This window comes from Lineus longissimus, chromosome 11 (assembly GCF_910592395.1).
Source record: "Lineus longissimus chromosome 11, tnLinLong1.2, whole genome shotgun sequence".
Classification (NCBI taxonomy): domain Eukaryota; kingdom Metazoa; phylum Nemertea; class Pilidiophora; order Heteronemertea; family Lineidae; genus Lineus; species Lineus longissimus.
Window position 1 is genome coordinate 10274166 of NC_088318.1, and position 18104 is coordinate 10292269.

The following is an 18104-nucleotide window of genomic DNA, read 5'->3' on the forward strand; positions in this document are numbered from 1 at the left end:
AGTAAAATGTAAAGTCAAATCCAACACGGCTGCCGGTTGGGTGGTGGACGCTGGTAAATTTTAGACAACAACTCGCTAACCTAGCACACAGATGTTATGAAATGGTCAGGACATTTGGAAATAGTCCTGCTTATTTCGTTTATCACCATTAGTTTTTATTTTGATGACTTTAAATATGCTTTTAAACCTGGTGGATGCTTTTTAGTATGACCCCAATTTTTTATATCATTTCAGCACCTAACATTTGCTGTCACTAACAGATTTGGAACAGATTGTTTTCAAATACATTATTTGATGGCCATTGGAGTGTTAAATAAAAATCTGTGTCACATACTTTCAGATTGAGTGATAAAGTCAACATAAAATTTACTTTTTGATAAGCAAATGAATGGAAGTCTCGATAAACTGTATATAAGCCTTGTCTTGACCAATATTTGAAATGCATTGACAGTGAACTTAAACGTACAATTCAAACAAATGTGACCCACACTGGCTAAGGGTCCAAAATATTGGAAATGAGTTATCTATCAGTATGGAATGATTCCCCACACAATTTTCTTTGAGGTGACGGGTGATACACGACAATCTCTTAAGAATTGACTGAGTAATGGTCTTTGGAATACATCATTTACTAAAGATAGCAAAGAAAACCTTGTCCCTAGGCCTTTTTTTTATTAGTTGGTTTACGGGACCGTTGACAGTACGTGACTTGTTTCCAGATATGAAATCAGTCCACGTTTCCCTCTCAATGACTATACTCACCAGTAGGAGAAATCAAATGCAAACTGGAAAGATAGAGAAAGAGGAAATTATGACACAAAAATTACCACACACCATCTAAAGGTCTGTTCCTACTTCAGCGGCAAGGGCCGGAAACCATGCAATTTTTACACACGCTGTACTAATTTCAATGTCAGTTATTGGTTCTGCAATAACTTAACCTCTTACCTCCTTAGAGGGGACGATATATCGTCCCTATATTTCGACTCGCGTATACCTTGTAGGGACGATATATCGTCCCTATAATAATGCATTAGTATAGAACTCGCAGTACACGTTAGACACTATTGTACGGTGTATTCGTGTCCCTGGTAATCTGCAGAAGACTATATTTAGTTGCAATCATAGTTTGCAGATGGCGCTGCAGTTTGATTGGCGCTTGTGCAGCGTCACAGTACACGAACTGATTAGCATATAAATTAATATTATGTTGTATTATTCAATCAATCAGTAATAGACATAGCCAAAGGTTATCAATCAAAGTTACGTTGATCATTTACTGGTTGTAACTGCATCAATTACAGTTCAATATACTTGTTCAAATCAGAAAAATCAATCAATTAGAGCTAAATCAATCAAAAAATATTGATTATTATTGATTATTGATTACCTCTTACCCAATCGATACCCAGAAAGAATGGTTTTATTAGTTAATGATGCATAATGAAGGAGCTACAATATTTTAAAGTATTTTTACGTTATTTTGCATAAAACTGGTAAAAAATCTGGTTACATAGCATTTCATTGGCCTCGGGAGCCAAAGGGTTAAACCAAAAAGGCCAGTGAAACTCTAGTGGATTCGGAGCTTTTGGGATAACAGAGAAAAGCACACTAAGCAGGATATTTTGAACCAATTCAACAAATTCAGCAAAAAATCATGTGGCCTTCGTTATCATCGAAGGTGGCCTTCACTATCATCAAAGGTATGGTATATCGATTATTTCATTTGTCTCTGACAATATTTATTTGTAAACACAGCCTGCAAAAGCTACATTGCTGTTACTCGTTGTGGGAGTCTGGATCTCTCACTTAAAAATTTTCTCCAAAAACAAAATTGACGTCACGATTTGTGTGTGACCTCATTTCTACTTTTTTGGTATAGAAACAACTCTTTGGGCCCAAAATCTCTGTCCCTGACCGAGAAGGTGTCCTGGTAAAAGAGGTGTCTGTTAAGGGAGGTTCTATTCTATAGTTCTTCATTCATATCGAGGTTCTCCTTTGATAATAGGAAAAATCGACACCACCTAATGCAATAATTTTCACAAAAAAAGAACGATGGAGAGAGAGGCAAACAACACAAAAATCGCTTTTGTATCTTTTTAAACCGATAGAAATTCAAGCACCAAAACTTGATATCATTTGTCATTTATTGAAAGTAAATATAACAATATCACACAAATGTCAAAGATTTCTGTAGAATTATGCAGAGTAATCCAGGGAAACAGCAGGCAGGATATATAATTGGAAAATGTTATTGGTTAAAACATATCTTGATGAATTGTTGCAAGATTGCTGAAAACAAATTTGGGGAGTTGTATCCAGGAAAATGTAGAAATTTTAGGATTGTAGAGAGGATTGTATAAATATTTTCTCAGACAAAGAAGCAGCATATTAGAGATGTTGCAGATCCCAGGGGTTGGTTATGGATCTGAAGCCCCGGTATATTACTTTTTTATAGCAACTATCGAAAATATTTCCTGACTCGGGTGTTCCTGTTATTTCAAACATTTCAATCATTTCACAAACATTCAACACAGACTTGTAACCTTGTGTGTACAAGCTGCTGCTAGCTGCCCACTTCCACCAAATGAACCCCTGTAAAAGTATATTTTGGTTTAAAGCTGCGACTATGGTAGGTCCTACAGAGTGATGACTCCCCCAGGTACAGTCCAAGTAACCATTGACATCCAGGCTGCCTCGCATTAGTTAAGCCTGCAGCACACTAGCCGCCACAGGCGTTTTTTGCTGCAAGAGTCCTGAACGCCTGAAAAATCCCTAGTCTGCTACGAACGGCGTCGGCGAACGCGACTTGTCGCCACTTGCCGCAACTAAACGCCAAATATCTAACATGTTTGATTTTTTTACGCATGTCGCCGCGCTTGAACGCATGAAGATGCCAGGTGTGCTACGGATGGCCGCCTGACTTGGTGTCAGCGGTGAGGCTATGGCCAATCAGCTTGCGTCTTGATGTCACATGATTTCAAAATGGCAGCCTAAAGTGGCGGAAAAGACGCTACTGGATGCCAATGCCAATGCTGATGCCAATGGGCAGGTGTGCTCTGACCAGGATCCACTGGCCGCCAACTTTGGCGTCAAGAGGCATCAGCCGAACGCTTCTTGTCGCCAAAGTTGCAGCTAGTGTGCTGCAGGCTTTAGGCGAAACTTACGCTTATCGCTCTATGTTTCACGAAGGTTGCTCATATATTTTTCACGACTTATACGCTGGGTATCAAGTCATTGGTGCCACTGACACGATTTAAGGGATATCAATTGTGATTTGGACTGTGCCTTTTAATGCCAAGCCGAATACTACATTATCTGATGCTCTAGGAGGACCTCTACTTCTGACGCTGAAAGACTGAACGACAGGCGATCCATGCTCAGCCTCTTTTTCTAGTGGAGGCCCTGGATGGTTTGAGGGAAATACATGCCACAGAGAACAGCTACATCCAGGTTTCCTGTTTCAAAATACTATTGCCATCAAAAAAACATTATAGTATCATGCGCAAATTATCGAGGCAAACTTTCCTCTGACTTGCTGAGATGTGATTAGTGGCAGTTGTCATTGATTATTAACGCATGTTCAAAAATTCGCGACGACTTTCAAAAGAACTGTTCAGGGTTGCAGAGTAACAGACAACAGTGCCAAAATATTTACAAAATTCAATGTATATATGCCCTCAGGATATGCCGAGACATGCCATAGTTTCCAAAATGCAATGCATCTTTGAGTTAATTGAGAAAGGTTTGTCAACTATCTCTAGTCGGGAAAATTAGAGGGTATCAATCTCCAGGGTAAGTGATCAAAAAACGCAAAAGGTACTCTGTTACTGTTATTGCCATGGAAAGACTCTATCCGGGGGGGGGGGGGGGGTTATATCCTGATGATATATGCAGAGCATACTTGCACGAATAAATGTGTGAGAGGGTTTTTTTGGTTGGCAAAGCATGACTCGCACCTGGCAAAAAAACATCCATCTTTTAGTGAAGGTCCACAATAAGCCGAGGAGCATACTTCAAAACATACCTGCCTCCTGTCCGTCAGCCCTTTATTTTCAACTCTCTGTTACTCAGACACCAAACACCACTGATATTTCCTCAGACTCGAATTGCGGGAGGTACACATAAATACTAGCAGTACAAGGAGTTATGAAGGCAAACTGTACACCAGTAATAGATGGATGAGAATGAAAAATATGCCAGCAAATGGGTGTGGGGTATTGGAGATTGTTGTACCTGCAGGAGGAGGACTTTCAACAACACAAGGGTTCTCTCCACCTGTGTTTGGGAGTGCCCCCCCCCCCACCCGGGTTTAATGTGCCTGTTGTGTTGGCTGACACTAGTTGAATATCTTCTACATGTTTTCACAATGAAATGGCCAGGGCCATTGTGCTCACCTCATGTGGAGGAAAGATGGATAAAGAGCATGGTATTGTGTCATGTAGTGTTAGGTTTGATGTAGGTCCAAGCAATTACAATTTCCCCAAAATGGCCAATTTACAGTACATTCGACCTCTGTGACCTTGAAAAGTAGGTCAAATCAAAGAAGACCCGGGTGACACATTGAATGGTTGTTAGAATTAGATGTACCTATGATATAAAATTGGTGCCAATCGGGCAAGTCATTACAAGGAATAATGGCATTTTGAAGAATTTAGGATTTGGCCCCCTCCCTGGAGGCCAAACGGCAAATCAGATCGCACCAAACTTCGGTACCTAAGATCACCTGACCAAGGGGTACATGTGTACTTAATTTGTGATCAATAGTCATTGCAGTTAAGAAACGTGCCATAGTTACGGCCTGACAGCGAATTTACGCCATTTGACCTCTGTGACCTTGACAAGAAGGTCAAATTAAAAACCTGTGTGACATATACTGTATGGTGGTTAGATGTACCCATGATATCAAATTGGTGGCAATCGGGCAAGAAGTTAAGGAATAATCACATTTTTAAGGTTTTTGGATTTTGCCCCCTGGTGGTCAAGTGGTGAATCATATTAGACCAAACTTCGGTCCCTGAGATCACCTGACTAAGGGGTAAATGTGTACCAAATTTGGTATCAATAGTCATTGCAGTTTAGAAACGTGCCATCGTTACATCCTAACGGCCAATTTACACCATTTGACCTCTGTGACCTTGAAAAGGAGGTCAAATCAAAAACCCGGAGGATATATGATGCACCTTTGCTAGAAGTACCTACCATATTTTTTTCAAAATTTCCCGACTACTATTAAGGGAGATATTGCATATTTTCACTTTTAACGTTTGGCCCCCTGGTGGCCAAACCATGCAACGAATCGGACCGAAACTTGGTCTCCAAGGTGTCATTACATAAGGGTACATGTGTACCAAGTTTCAACTCAATAGCTCTAACAGTTACGAAACGTGCCCTGCTAACGGACGACGGACGACGACGACGACGACGACGACGGACGCCACGGTATGGGATAAGCTCACCTCTGCTAAGAGGTGAGCTAAAAATGTACTAGGAAATCCACAAAAATATCAACGGTCATTGCCATAGAAATGGTCTATCCTGCCAAAAATCACTTTGACCAGCAAGATTTTAGCATCTCATCAACTCACTGTAAATATTAGAGGGAGTACAAAACCACTAGTCAGGATGACCTTTGTAGGTCATGCTGATTACTTTTGAATAGCCCTGTACCAATAAAGTACAAGGAGGTTCACTTAAACGTTGACCATAATCACCACCCACAATATTGATGTTTTTCTCCCCGACATTATGTTAATGAGCATTTACTCGATATTTATTACAAATCAGCTGGATTCATTGTATCACTCTGTCACCATGACAAACCTCAAGACAACACTGGGTTCATTTCTGAGAACTTCAGCATGCAATGTTGTTGATTGATTAGCGACTTATTTGTAGACCACAGAATTTCAGTCAATTAAGGATGGAAATGAAATACTGGGTGTTTGCATCTTTTTTAGAAGTTTTAGGAATTAAGGCTACAAAAGGCATTATTAGAAGACTTTTGTGTTCATTTTCTAAATAAACACCAGAACCATTATGATATTAGTTGAATTCAACATCTAATAAATTATTTTAATTTTATCAAGCCCTACTCCCGGTTAAAATCTGATGAAATGGCCACAGGGGTCACTTCTCAGCTTGGTTCTTTTCAATATTTAGACCACTGACATAGCCCCAGCACTGAGAACAGATGCCAAAATCGCATCATCATATGTGGATGACATCAAAGCAGAGGGTAGCGGAAGTTCCCATAAGGAAGCTGTGAAGGCATTGCAGGAAGCAAGCAGCAAGCTAGGTGACTGGACCACATGACTATCCAACTCAGTAAGAGCATGTAGATGATGGTCAGCATCAGACACCACATAGAGGAGTCAGAGATCAAGTTGAACAATAAGTGCAGGTCATAGGCCTGGGGGTCGAAATGGACCACAGGATTGTGATGAATGGTCACCTGGCGCCTATATAGGCCTGTAGATCAAATCAAAAACCTGTGTGATACGTCATGTTTCGTCATTTCATGTACCCGTGATAAAAATTTGGTGATGATCAAACCCTCGGTTAGGGAGATGGAACACTTTTTGTGTTTCCGGTTTTAGCCACTTAATGGCAAAATCCAGAATCGAACCAGACCAAACGTTGGTCATATGTACCAGGATTAAAGTCATATGATAAAAATGGCCAGGGCCATTGTGCTCACCTCATGTGGAGGAAAGATGGATAAAGAGCATGGTATTGTGTCATGTAGTGTTAGGTTTGATGTAGGTCCAAGCAATTACAATTTCCCCAAAATGGCCAATTTACAGTACATTCGACCTCTGTGACCTTGAAAAGTTGGTCAAATCAAAGAAGACCCGGGTGATACATTGAATGGTTGTTAGAATTAGATGTACCTATGATATAAAATTGGTGCCAATCGGGTACTAGGAATAATGGCATTTTGATGAATTTAGGATTTGGCCCCCTCCCTGGAGGCCAAACAGCAAATCAGATCGCACCAAACTTCGGTACCTGAGATCACCTGACCAAAGGGTACATGTGTACTTAATTTGTGATCAATAGTCATTGCAGTTAAGAAACGTGCCATAGTTACGTCCTGACTGCGAATTTACGTCATTTGACCTCTGTGACCTTGACAAGAAGGTCAAATTAAAAACCTGTGTGACATATACTGTATGGTGGTTAGATGTACCCATGATATCAAATTGGTGGCAATCGGGCAAGAAGTTAAGGAATTATCACATTTTTAAGGTTTTTGGATTTTGCCCCCTGGTGGTCAAGTGGTGAATCATATTGGACCAAACTTCGGTCCCTGAGATCACCTGACTAAGGGGTAAATGTGTACCAAATTTGGTATCAATAGTCATTGCAGTTTAGAAACGTGCCATCGTTACATCCTAACGGCCAATTTACACCATTTGACCTCTGTGACCTTGAAAAGGAGGTCAAATCAAAAACCCGGAGGATATATGATGCACCTTTGCTAGAAGTACCTACCATATTTTTTTCAAAATTTCCCGACTACTATTAAGGGAGATATTGCATATTTTCACTTTTAACGTTTGGCCCCCTGGTGGCCAAACCATGAAACGAATCGGACTACTACTTGGTCTCCAAGGTGTCATTACATAAGGGTACATGTGTACCAAGTTTCAACTCAATAGCTCTAACAGTTACGAAACGTGCCCTGCTAACGGACGACGGACGACGACGACGACGACGACGACGACGACGACGGACGACGGACGCCACGGTATGGGATAAGCTCACCTCTGCTAAGAGGTGAGCTAAAAAATTACCAATGATCAAGCCCTAGGAAATATAAGCCTAGACCAAAATTTAGTCTGCAAGGTTTCATAACACAGGGCTAACGTACTAAGTTTCAAGTCAATAGCTTCAGCAGTTATGTCTGTGACCTTCAAAAGTACATCAAATCAAAAACCTGTCAAATATGTCATGTCAAGTCATTACATGTACCTTTGATAAAAATTTGGTGATGATTGAGCCCTTTTTGAGTCTTCGGTTTTACTCACCTAATGGCAAAAAACAGGAATCGAACCAGACCAGATTTGGTCTCCCAGGTGTCATTACATAGGGGAACATCCGTACTAAGTCTCAAGTCGATAGCTCCAACAGTTATGAAACGTACCTTGATAACAGTTGACAACGGACGCTCAAGGTGAGTTAAAAACAGTCAGGAACCTTGACAATAGTTTTGGGATGATAACTGAGAGTAAAATTTTTCCAATTTGGTCCCCATGGTTACTGACATGGTGATAAAAGGAATGCAGATCTATGGGGTACCTCGTGCATAAGTTTTTATATTGGATTTAGATGATTTGAAATATATTGAACATTCGCGCATTGTTTTATAATGTGAGGGTGGTGTTCTGAAGTGGGTGATAAGCAAATCAGGATATCCCTAAGACCAGAACTTGATCCAAATGGAAAATTCAACATCATCCCCCTTGCCATATTCTAATAGTCTGACCCCATTTTTCACATGGTTCTGGATGGGCCTAGGCAAGGGGATCGTTGGTGAGGAATGACCATTGTCAGAAAAACTATCACAATTGTACACAATGAAAATCTATTAATTTTTGGAAAACACCTAACCCTCAGGCAAAACAACTTTCCTCTAGAAATCCTTGCTAGGCCTATCAAAGATTTATAGCTAGAACCCTTAGACTAACGTTACTCCTCAAAACATCTATCACCTGACGTCACCGTTTTGTTATGCCTCTGCCGACAAAGTGGCCTATCAATCTCTTTTCATCAATTATTTAAATCATAACACGAGACTGCGTCGAGACTATCGACATTTTATGCGGAAGAATTGATTTGATCTGTTCTGTACTTTAGGCATCTCACTGCAAAAGTTTCAGAGGGGTAAATTTCAGACAGTGGGTTTTGATAACTAAAGTGGGGAAATGGTCTACTTTGGGACAAGGCTGCAAGGCCAGAATTTGGAATATCCACCAATACTTCATCGAGATATGGCGGAAATGTTCATATCAAGTGTTTGCTATCAAAACCTTGGAGGTGACGATTGTTGATGTGATTTTTCAGAGGCCTTTACGAGGAATCCTTATAAGATACAACGATAGATTATTTGTGTGAGTACCTGATCATTTTGTAACTTAAATGTTGAGTTCATAGAGGAATAATGCTTTTAATTAGTTCACGAACTTTCTGTCTCTCCTGTAAATATTCTTTTCTTTTCCAAAATGAGGTGTTGATGACCCTTGATATGCATCAGGATTTGATTAAAATTGCTAATCAAGAAATGTGATGGGGCCTTTGTATTATAACTGGAACTGTACCACTGCCACTACCACCTTTCAGCCTAAAAAAACTGGAAAACTGATAATGACATTGGCACTGTAAAGTAGAACTTCTACAACAGTGACAGCTACAGGTAGCACTGAGAGAGCTTGACCAACGGCCATGCTCTTTCATGCAAATAAAAACCAATAAAAACATCGCCATAGTAGAGTTGCTAACTTATGCAAGCCAATAAATCATAGGTTTGGAGTGAAATGTCCATTTCTGTTGAAACAAAATAAGTTTATGATCAAATATGAATAATTGGCTTGTAGCCGAGTGTGAACACTAATTGCCAAAATCTATATTTTTACTGCACAATATTAATTTCAGAAGTAGGGGAAGATTTTCACTTACGACATGCAGGCAGTAAGGTTTTCCCACCTGAACTTTTCTACTGTACACTACAGTCTGCTGAAGAAGATTGTAGTGTAAAGTCGAAAATTTCAGGTGAAAAAACCTTACTGCCTGTGGTAGGAGAAAATCTTCCCCTAAAGCAGGATTCCAGGCTGAGTAACCCTCTTTGGATTTAGTTTCAGAAGTGTACAGCTCTAAAAGAAGAAATGATATTGAGGTTGCTTTATGCAACGTGTTGATTTCAGTTTCCATTACCACCATTTGATTTTAGCCATCAAATTCCTATACACCTACAGACCATCAAAAGCCCACTCCACCTGCACATTTCAACCATTGAAAGTCACCAATAGATTTCAAAGTGCTATACACCATTTAGATTTCAGCAATGAAAGTCAAATGCCACCTGTAGATTTCAGCCATCAGCAACTTTGCCACCTGTAGGATTTCAGCCTTCAGAGCTCCATACCACCTGTAGGATTACAGCCATCAAAGCCCGATACAGCCAGTAGGATTACAGCCATTTAAGCCCCATACCGCCAGTAGGATTACCGCAATGAAAGCCCAATATGGCCAGTAGGGTTACAGCCATTTTTACCCATACCGCCTGTAGGATTACAGCAATCAAAGCCCCATATAGCCAGTAGGATTATAGCCATCAAAGCCCCATACAGCCAGTAGGATTACAGCCATTTAAGCCCCATACCGCCAGTAGGATTACAGCCATTTAAGCCCCATACCGCCAGTAGGATTACAGCAATCAAAGCCCCATACGGCCAGTAGGATTTCAGCCATTGAAGCCCCATACTGCCTGTAAGATAAAATAGGTAGCCTCGTCATATTCAAGCTGGTTCAACATGAAAAAAAAAGAAATTTGAACTCGCTTCCAAACGAAGAACAAGAAAGTGATTGCATGCATAATTTATAGGGCTTTTACAACTAGCTGCATAGCACGGTTTGAGCTAAAATTCTCGTATAATCGCGAATAATAAACAGGCTCCACCAAATCAATAAGCACCATGGGAACCGAGCAAATGCACCACAACAAAGAACGATCTTTCTGAAAGCGACATGACATAAGTTGTTGACCATGGTGACGGCCGCATGGCTGGTTCAAAGAGTGCGGCAAAATTGGAAGATTTTTTTGGTAGAGAAAAGCATTTATTCAGTTAATCAATAAGCATGATAAGGCAGACATTCACTCAGCAAATTTATTGCAAAATCAATGTTATTTAAAAGCTTGTGTATGTAGCCAGTGATATGATTTCCAACTGAGAAATTAACAATTTCACTGCGCCACCTGAAATATTTGTTCTTATTGTGAGCAAATCATAACTAGCATTCAGCAATTTATGCCTGGAGGTCTAAAATATGCTTGAAAATTGTTAGGGGTGAGATCGCAAATCTGCATGCAGCCGCACCTAAGTCTAAAACAAGAAGGAAATATCCCTAGACGGGCCGAATCCCCAATCAGCATACCACTGAAGGCCACCAAATATTTATAAGGCTCACTTATTCATTCTTGACGCCACTGATTTTTTTTGTAATTGATAATTTTTTTCACCAAAAACACAAAGGTGACATGATACAATACAGAGTGAGAGGGCATTCATTTTTATAACAGGGTTTCCGCCAGAGGGGATGGGGGGATTCATCCCCCCCCTAAAATATTTCAAAAAGGGGATATCCCCCCTTAATTTTGAGCACTAAAGTTTGTTTTACTGTCAAATGAGTAATTTTCATGATTTGATATGTAAAATAAGACCATTCGGGAGCCAATTGTAGCAGTTTTAGGGCCAAAAAACGTCTCAGGAGGGGTCATATACCCTTTTTAAGAAAAAAAAAAGTTTTTAGAAGAAAAAAAACATTTTTTTTGCTCCCCTCAAATTTAATCCTGGCGGAAACCCTGTATAATATTGATTTTGGTTGCTGATAAATAAAAAATACTAATTTTCATGTACACAGCGCCTACAACACCACCCTCAAAGCGCCCCTCTCCACTCTGAAAAAAGTTGCGGCCTTGCGGCAAAAGGATTGAAAATGGAATAAGTTGATCATGAAATCTATATTTTCTCAAATAACTGATGGAAGAGATAACTGGCTAAGATGATTTAACACTATTTTTCAACCAAAAAATAATGCAAAATTCACTGCAACCAGTCCATTAGGCTAGGTGGTATTGCCATATGTACAGTTCTGTCCTCAAGTACCGCACCTTTTCACATGCTAACATTCATGCTGCATAAAAAATACATAATTTCGTCCGCACCGCAGAATTTATGAGCTGTGTCCTTCAGCTCATTTGCCTAAGCGGAGTTACCAGAATGTGGTATTGCATGACCATTGTGGCAATGGTATCCAACCATAGAACAGAATGTTACCAAAGTCAGACAGCTTTGACAATTTATTTAGAATTAATTTTAGAAAATTTGTTCAGTGTCCATAATTTGAGAAATTACCTCTGTTTTAAATCACCAATCCAAAGCCGAGTGCTTATACCAAACCAGATACGGTAGGCCAATGATATTGCATAACATGTATCAACTGTTTTGCCTTGCTTTCTGTCCAACTAAATAAGGCCTTTTTACACGGTGCTGGTTCAAGACAACCCTCCTGAACCGTCACGAGGCGTGTTCGGTTCAGGACGGTTCATTTCGCTTTTACACGGGGACGGTTCGACGATCTGGCCTCGATCCGGCTCCAGGCCGGTTCGTCACTAACATCGTCAATTGGTGGCGCTGATCAATCCTGCTGGCGGTGGAGCTACGAATATATCACAACCTTCAACAAATAATACAAAATGGTTCACGATGGCGCCGGTGAGATGCAGAGTTTTTGCTTTGGTACACAGCATTTGTATGGAAAGAAAGCTCTTGCTCTCGATAAATTGAAGATTTCACAGCAGTTTCTTTCCGCGGAAAATTTCATGCCAGGAACACGGCAGCTATTCCCGCGAATGACGTCACGCGAGTACCGTGTGCAAACCGGCTCGGAGCCGGTTCGCTTTTACACGCATAAATAAACCCTCCTCCACCGGCCTACACCGGCCTGCACCGACCCGAGACCGGCGATCGGAACCCGCCTCGGACCAGGAGGGTTCAGGACGGTAGGTTCGCTTTTACACGAGGGAAAATAAACAGGCTGGTACCTGAACTAGTCTCGATCCGGCTTGAACCCGCACCGTGTAAAAACGCCTATACTACTAGAAAGCATACATTTACATGAGATAAACAGCTTTATTGAAACCAAATACATCCAGGCCACTTACTGCCTTAATGAAAATTTGCACAATAAAGTTTTTCTTGGGCGAGGACCAGCCCCTTAAGACATTTGTAAGGGACAAAGCAAACTTCACATACCTTTTTTGGTTCTTCTTCTGCAAAAGTGAGAAAATGAAAACAGGTTAGATATTAACTGGGGTTATATAGATATAGGAGTCTAATAGCACATACTCTGGTCTCACTGATCTAAGATCAGTTCAGAATATTCAATTCAACCATATGTTATGCACATGGTCATTCAATGCCGTTCAATGCTTTGCTAAAGAATTTCAGTTTGCAGTGGTCCAAAGGGCCTTGATAACTTCCTCCAATATTCTATAGCCACCACCTGAAAACGTACACCACCTGAAAATGGACCACCAATCTTGGTTCGCGAAACAATGCCGCACCATCGAAAATCCACCAAGCGCATACACCAGCGCTGCAGCTAGTTATAAAATCCGGCAACAAATGGCGCGCAAACAATAAGCAGAAAGCGCCATTTCGAAAGCGTCGCCTGTCGCCGAACCATCTAACTAGCTAATTGTCGATCCATTAGCGCGTACACCACGACAAAGCCGGGCTTTTTTAAACGAGCCGGGCGATGGGACAAATTCGTCCGGCAATTTGTACCGGCAATGGATTGCCGAACAAATTTGTCGCGGCAATGTGGTGGTGTACGTGCAATTGGTCCACCAATATTTCGTGGTGTACGCGCAACTATTAACTCAAATGTTCACCCTGCAGAATGAGTTCTCCACATTTTGCTGAGCATGTTATCAGGCCCTCCAACTTATCTCCAAAAGAGGATATCAACACTCCATTTGGATATTTAAACTCTGAACAGATTAACTTGGCATCCATCACAATAGCCGCACGGACACCACCTGAAAATGGACCACCAATCTTGGTTCACGAACCAATGCCGCACCATCGAAAATCCACCAAGCGCGTACACCAGCGCTGCAGCCAGTTATAAAATCCGGCAACAGATGGCGCGCAAACAATAAGCAGAAAGTGCCATTTCGAAAGCGCCGCCTGTCGCCGAACCATCTAACTAGCTAATTGCCGAACCATTAGCGCGTACACCACGACAAAGCCGAGCTTTTAACAAGCCGGGCAAATTTGGACCATCAAGCTTGATGGGACAAATTCACCCGGCAATTTGTACCGGCAATGGATTGCCGAAGCAATTTGTCGCGGCAATGTGGTGGTGTACGTGCAATTGGTCCACCAATATTTCGTGGTGTACGCGCAACTATAATGAGAGGATTTGCTCTTGGTATTTTGGAATCATGTGAGCCCCCAAAATGCCATCTGACTGGCTACATTGCCTTGTCGCCAACTCTGGCATCCAGCTGAATCGGTAGCACACTAGGCTGCTTCAGGTGTTCACTGGAGTCCGGAATCAAACCAGTTTGATATCTGACAGCCAGTGGACTTCAGTTACAGCGCACTGGGGAGTTTTCTGGCGTTCAGGCACTGGCGGCGAAAAAACACCTGGCGTCCAGTGTGCTGGAAAGCTTTACCACTCTTTTTTTTTATTGGGGTTTCCTCCCAAACCAGTAAAACTTCTGGACTGGCAAATGGGGTGCTACATTTCAAGAAAGTATCATTTTCACGCAATCTATTTTCACAATTTGATCCAAGATAGCAAAACAAAAAAATTTCTGATGCGGTCGATACTTACTTGACTCTGGATTGGTGATGAGTGTTGTCTTTCCTTGCATCTGTATGATTAACTTTGCCTGTCGGTCCTTCTCCCTGCAGAAGAGAACAGTTTTGTTATTCTTCCGTGCACTGTGAAGAGGGGAAAATGGCGGATATTGACTCTTACTAAACACAAAAAAGGTATTTGCTTGTCTGCGATTTTCTCCGAAACTGATGCGCGGTTGATTTAGTAAAATCAGAAATTCAAGAATATCAGAAGGACATCATCCAACTGCAGGATCATATCAAATGTAGAACTAAAGTAACATGGTTTTGGTATTCATCAGAAACAGTCAGCAAGCATTCTACCACTTAAAACATTTTGAGCCCCATTTTCCAGCCCCTAACAAAAAGTTATAAGGCCAGTTTAGACGCCACCCCCCCCCCCCCCGCCCCAGTCAGAGTGGAAGGGGAAGTCAATGAGGAGTGGGGGTCATTTGGAGTTCAAATCTGGGTGTAAAATCCCGAAAAAATGAATAAGACAAGAAATGCATCTGGGCATCATCCCCTTAGGTACCATCACCCCCTTAGGTACCATCACATCATCATTGGGGTCAATTAGGTGTAGCAGTTACATAAGGTGCCACTGTGGACAGATGGACGGACTGGGGAATAAGCCAACTGGGGGACGGACATACAGACGCCACTCAAATAGCTATTTGACTGCTTATTCAGGGGTGTTGGTGGGGGTTCATTTGGATAATTCGGCCGGCTGCAAGCAGCACTGCAAAGACCCCTGCTGCATTTATAGACTCCTGCAGCAACCCCTGCAAACACCTTTCAAAATACCCCTGATTTATAGTGGGGGTAGGCCGGAAAATAACATTCCAAAATTCTGGGCAGTCAAGTTAAAACCCATCTTCTATTTTAGCAAGTAGGAATCAAATCCATACTTGATTTTAGCCATATTAAAGCGCAAAAAGCTGTTATGCAATGATGTCCCTAATATAACCATGTATTAGCCTTAAAATCGGGTTAGCTATTGCAAAAACAATTTTCGACACACATGGACAATTTTGTATAAAATAATGTCTTATTCTTAGATGCCTGAAAAACAACATTTTCTCCAATAAATTCATTAATTTTTAGTTATTTGAACTTGACATTCAGAAATGTTTAGTCTCACTTTTTCTTGTTTTGTTCTATTGACTTGAAGGAATTAAGGAGTGCACTAGACAGATCAACTTCATGGTACATACAGATCTTAGAAATCCCCAGTAACATCAAAACATGTCAGAAACCCCACAAAGCCTTTGTTTTAAGGTAATTAACCAGAACCAATCCTATTGCCATTGGGGGTAACCATGGAGGCTTTAAAATAATATAAAGACAACAATAATCAACAAAGGTTTAGGCCTACATCGAAAGGTAGACAGGTCTAAAATAGAACTCCTAAAATAATGACAGGGAAAATTATTAGGTTTAAGGAATTGATACCAAACTGGAGGTATTGGTTGTCTCACCAAAGTTGCAAAGGGTGGAGCTAATTTTGGCCAATATTTTCACTCCACCCGAGCGGTTTGGGTGAGACAATCAATACCGACAGTTAGGTATCAATTTCTATTCTAAAACATCTCAAATTAATCCTTTTACTGCAGGTGACGTGAACACCACGTCATGTAGGGGCCTACATGGTCTTTTACCATGCAGTGACGTGTATACCACGTCATGTACATGGTGTTTTGCTGTGCGGATGACGTGTACACCACATCATGTACATGGTCTTTTACCATGCAGAAGACGTGTATACCACGTCATGTACATGGTCTTTTACCATGCAGATGACGTGTATACCACGTCATGCCCTTCTATAATATTTTTTTCACCAGCACTTGATCGCAAAACCTCTAAATGCACCAAACGCACTCGGGAATAATTAGTTCCATCCTAATAGTGTAGATGGCGACACTTTCGAATGGTTTCGACCGTTCAGTTAGAAATTGGTTCCACTATTTGTTATTGGTATGGACCGTTAGCACCGGGCATCGCACTGGCTGAAAATGGCTGCCGCAGCGAAAGGGTTAAATATCGAATAATGTGGTTTGAAATGCTTCCACATTTTGCACCAACCCAAGTGGTTTGGGTTGTCTCACCCAAACCTCTGTGGTGAAAATGAGGCTTTATACATTATCCAATATGAAAAAGAAATATTCTCACTCGGGTGTTTTAGAATAGAGCTCTATCCAAGAAAGCTAATTTTGCCTTTTTTAACCTTTAAAGGCATCATCTGTTTAGGATGATCGCACTTGGGCCTACCCTAACCCTAACCCTTCCCTCACGCTAAATCCTACTCCTCAGTTTTATCTCCCGAAATCGCATAAATCCTAAGTTGAGTTAGCCTCTTTGTAATAACCATAACTGCTGTCACCAATGTCAACCAATTAACCATAACTGCTGTCACTGATATCTTGGAGGAGCATAATTCCTCCAAGCTGATATTGACACCATAATTATACCAAACTTCAGAACAGAGCAGCTCAAAATTTTAGACATAAATACCACTTACCAGGAGCCAGAATGGGTTGATATTGATTTTCTATACAAGTGATTATCTAATCAACAATGCCACACAATTCCTAGGCCAAGTTTGAAGTTATTAGATGTAACACCACCTACAAATATCATGAGAAAAAAAATGTGGGGACTACGGACTTTAGACAATGCATCAGTTACCATGATGATATCCCATAAAGGTGCAAAAGAGAACTTACCTCTGATTGAAGGGCCTGACCCTAACAGCTACCCTCACCCTGAAAAAAAGCGAGGAAAAAATTAGCAGAAAAAGTATTTTTCTAATGCAACGGGAAATTCGGATGTTTTGGAAATCCACTTACGATTCGTCCGGCATTTTGCAATTGTAGCGATCACAAAAAATCAAGGAAAAACACTGAATTTGCTAAATAGTATATACTCCACATGAATTACAGTTCCGACAGCTTCCGAGTTAACTTGTGTACACCGAGCTAGGCAACGTGAATGTGACGTCAGCTGATTGGATTGTTCCATTCCATAACAAGAGGGGTGTAATGAATTAGTGAGTGCTGCCGTTTATTTTAAAACGAAAAAAACGACCAGGAGTTGTACCTTGCTTGTATTGTGGTGCCACCTCGGAAGTCAGTGACTAGTTTGGAGATATTTTAACTGACTTCGCAATGTTGGACTTAATTTAATAACATGTACACTTACCAATGATTGAATACTAGCTGCAATGGCGCACCGATAAACAACCTTAGCCCAGGACCTCAGGACATGGGTCTCCGTAGCAGCAGCAAAGGGAGCTCTTCAACGATCAACCAGTACATCTTGTCCTTGTTGGGAGAACTTCCTACTTTCTTTCGAGACACCTAGAATGGGAGTTCTGCATCAAGTAGGCCAACACATAATCTACTGTCTCCTCAGACGCCATAAATAGGGTCTAAGTTCAACATCCCAGTACATTTACATCTTGTCATTACA

The 18104-nt window shown here is 41.1% G+C and overlaps 1 protein-coding gene across 5 annotated transcripts in view; it reads right to left on the reverse strand.

Annotated features, from left to right (window-relative positions):
* LOC135495393 (kinesin-like protein KIF28) overlaps nucleotides 1–17585 on the reverse strand; it is a 76772-nt gene extending 59187 nt beyond the window's left edge. For all 5 annotated transcript variants that reach the window (XM_064783955.1, XM_064783953.1, XM_064783954.1 and 2 more), the window contains exons 1-5: nucleotides 17483–17585; nucleotides 17360–17398; nucleotides 14629–14702; nucleotides 13038–13054; nucleotides 763–785 (exon numbers count right to left, since the gene is read on the reverse strand). In XM_064783955.1, the coding sequence (XP_064640025.1) occupies nucleotides 763–785; nucleotides 13038–13054; nucleotides 14629–14702; nucleotides 17360–17398; nucleotides 17483–17496 (167 nt within the window). In that variant the 5' untranslated portion in view covers nucleotides 17497–17585. The remainder of the gene's footprint in view (nucleotides 1–762; nucleotides 786–13037; nucleotides 13055–14628; nucleotides 14703–17359; nucleotides 17399–17482) is intronic.
* Between the last annotated feature and the right edge of the window lie 519 nt (nucleotides 17586–18104).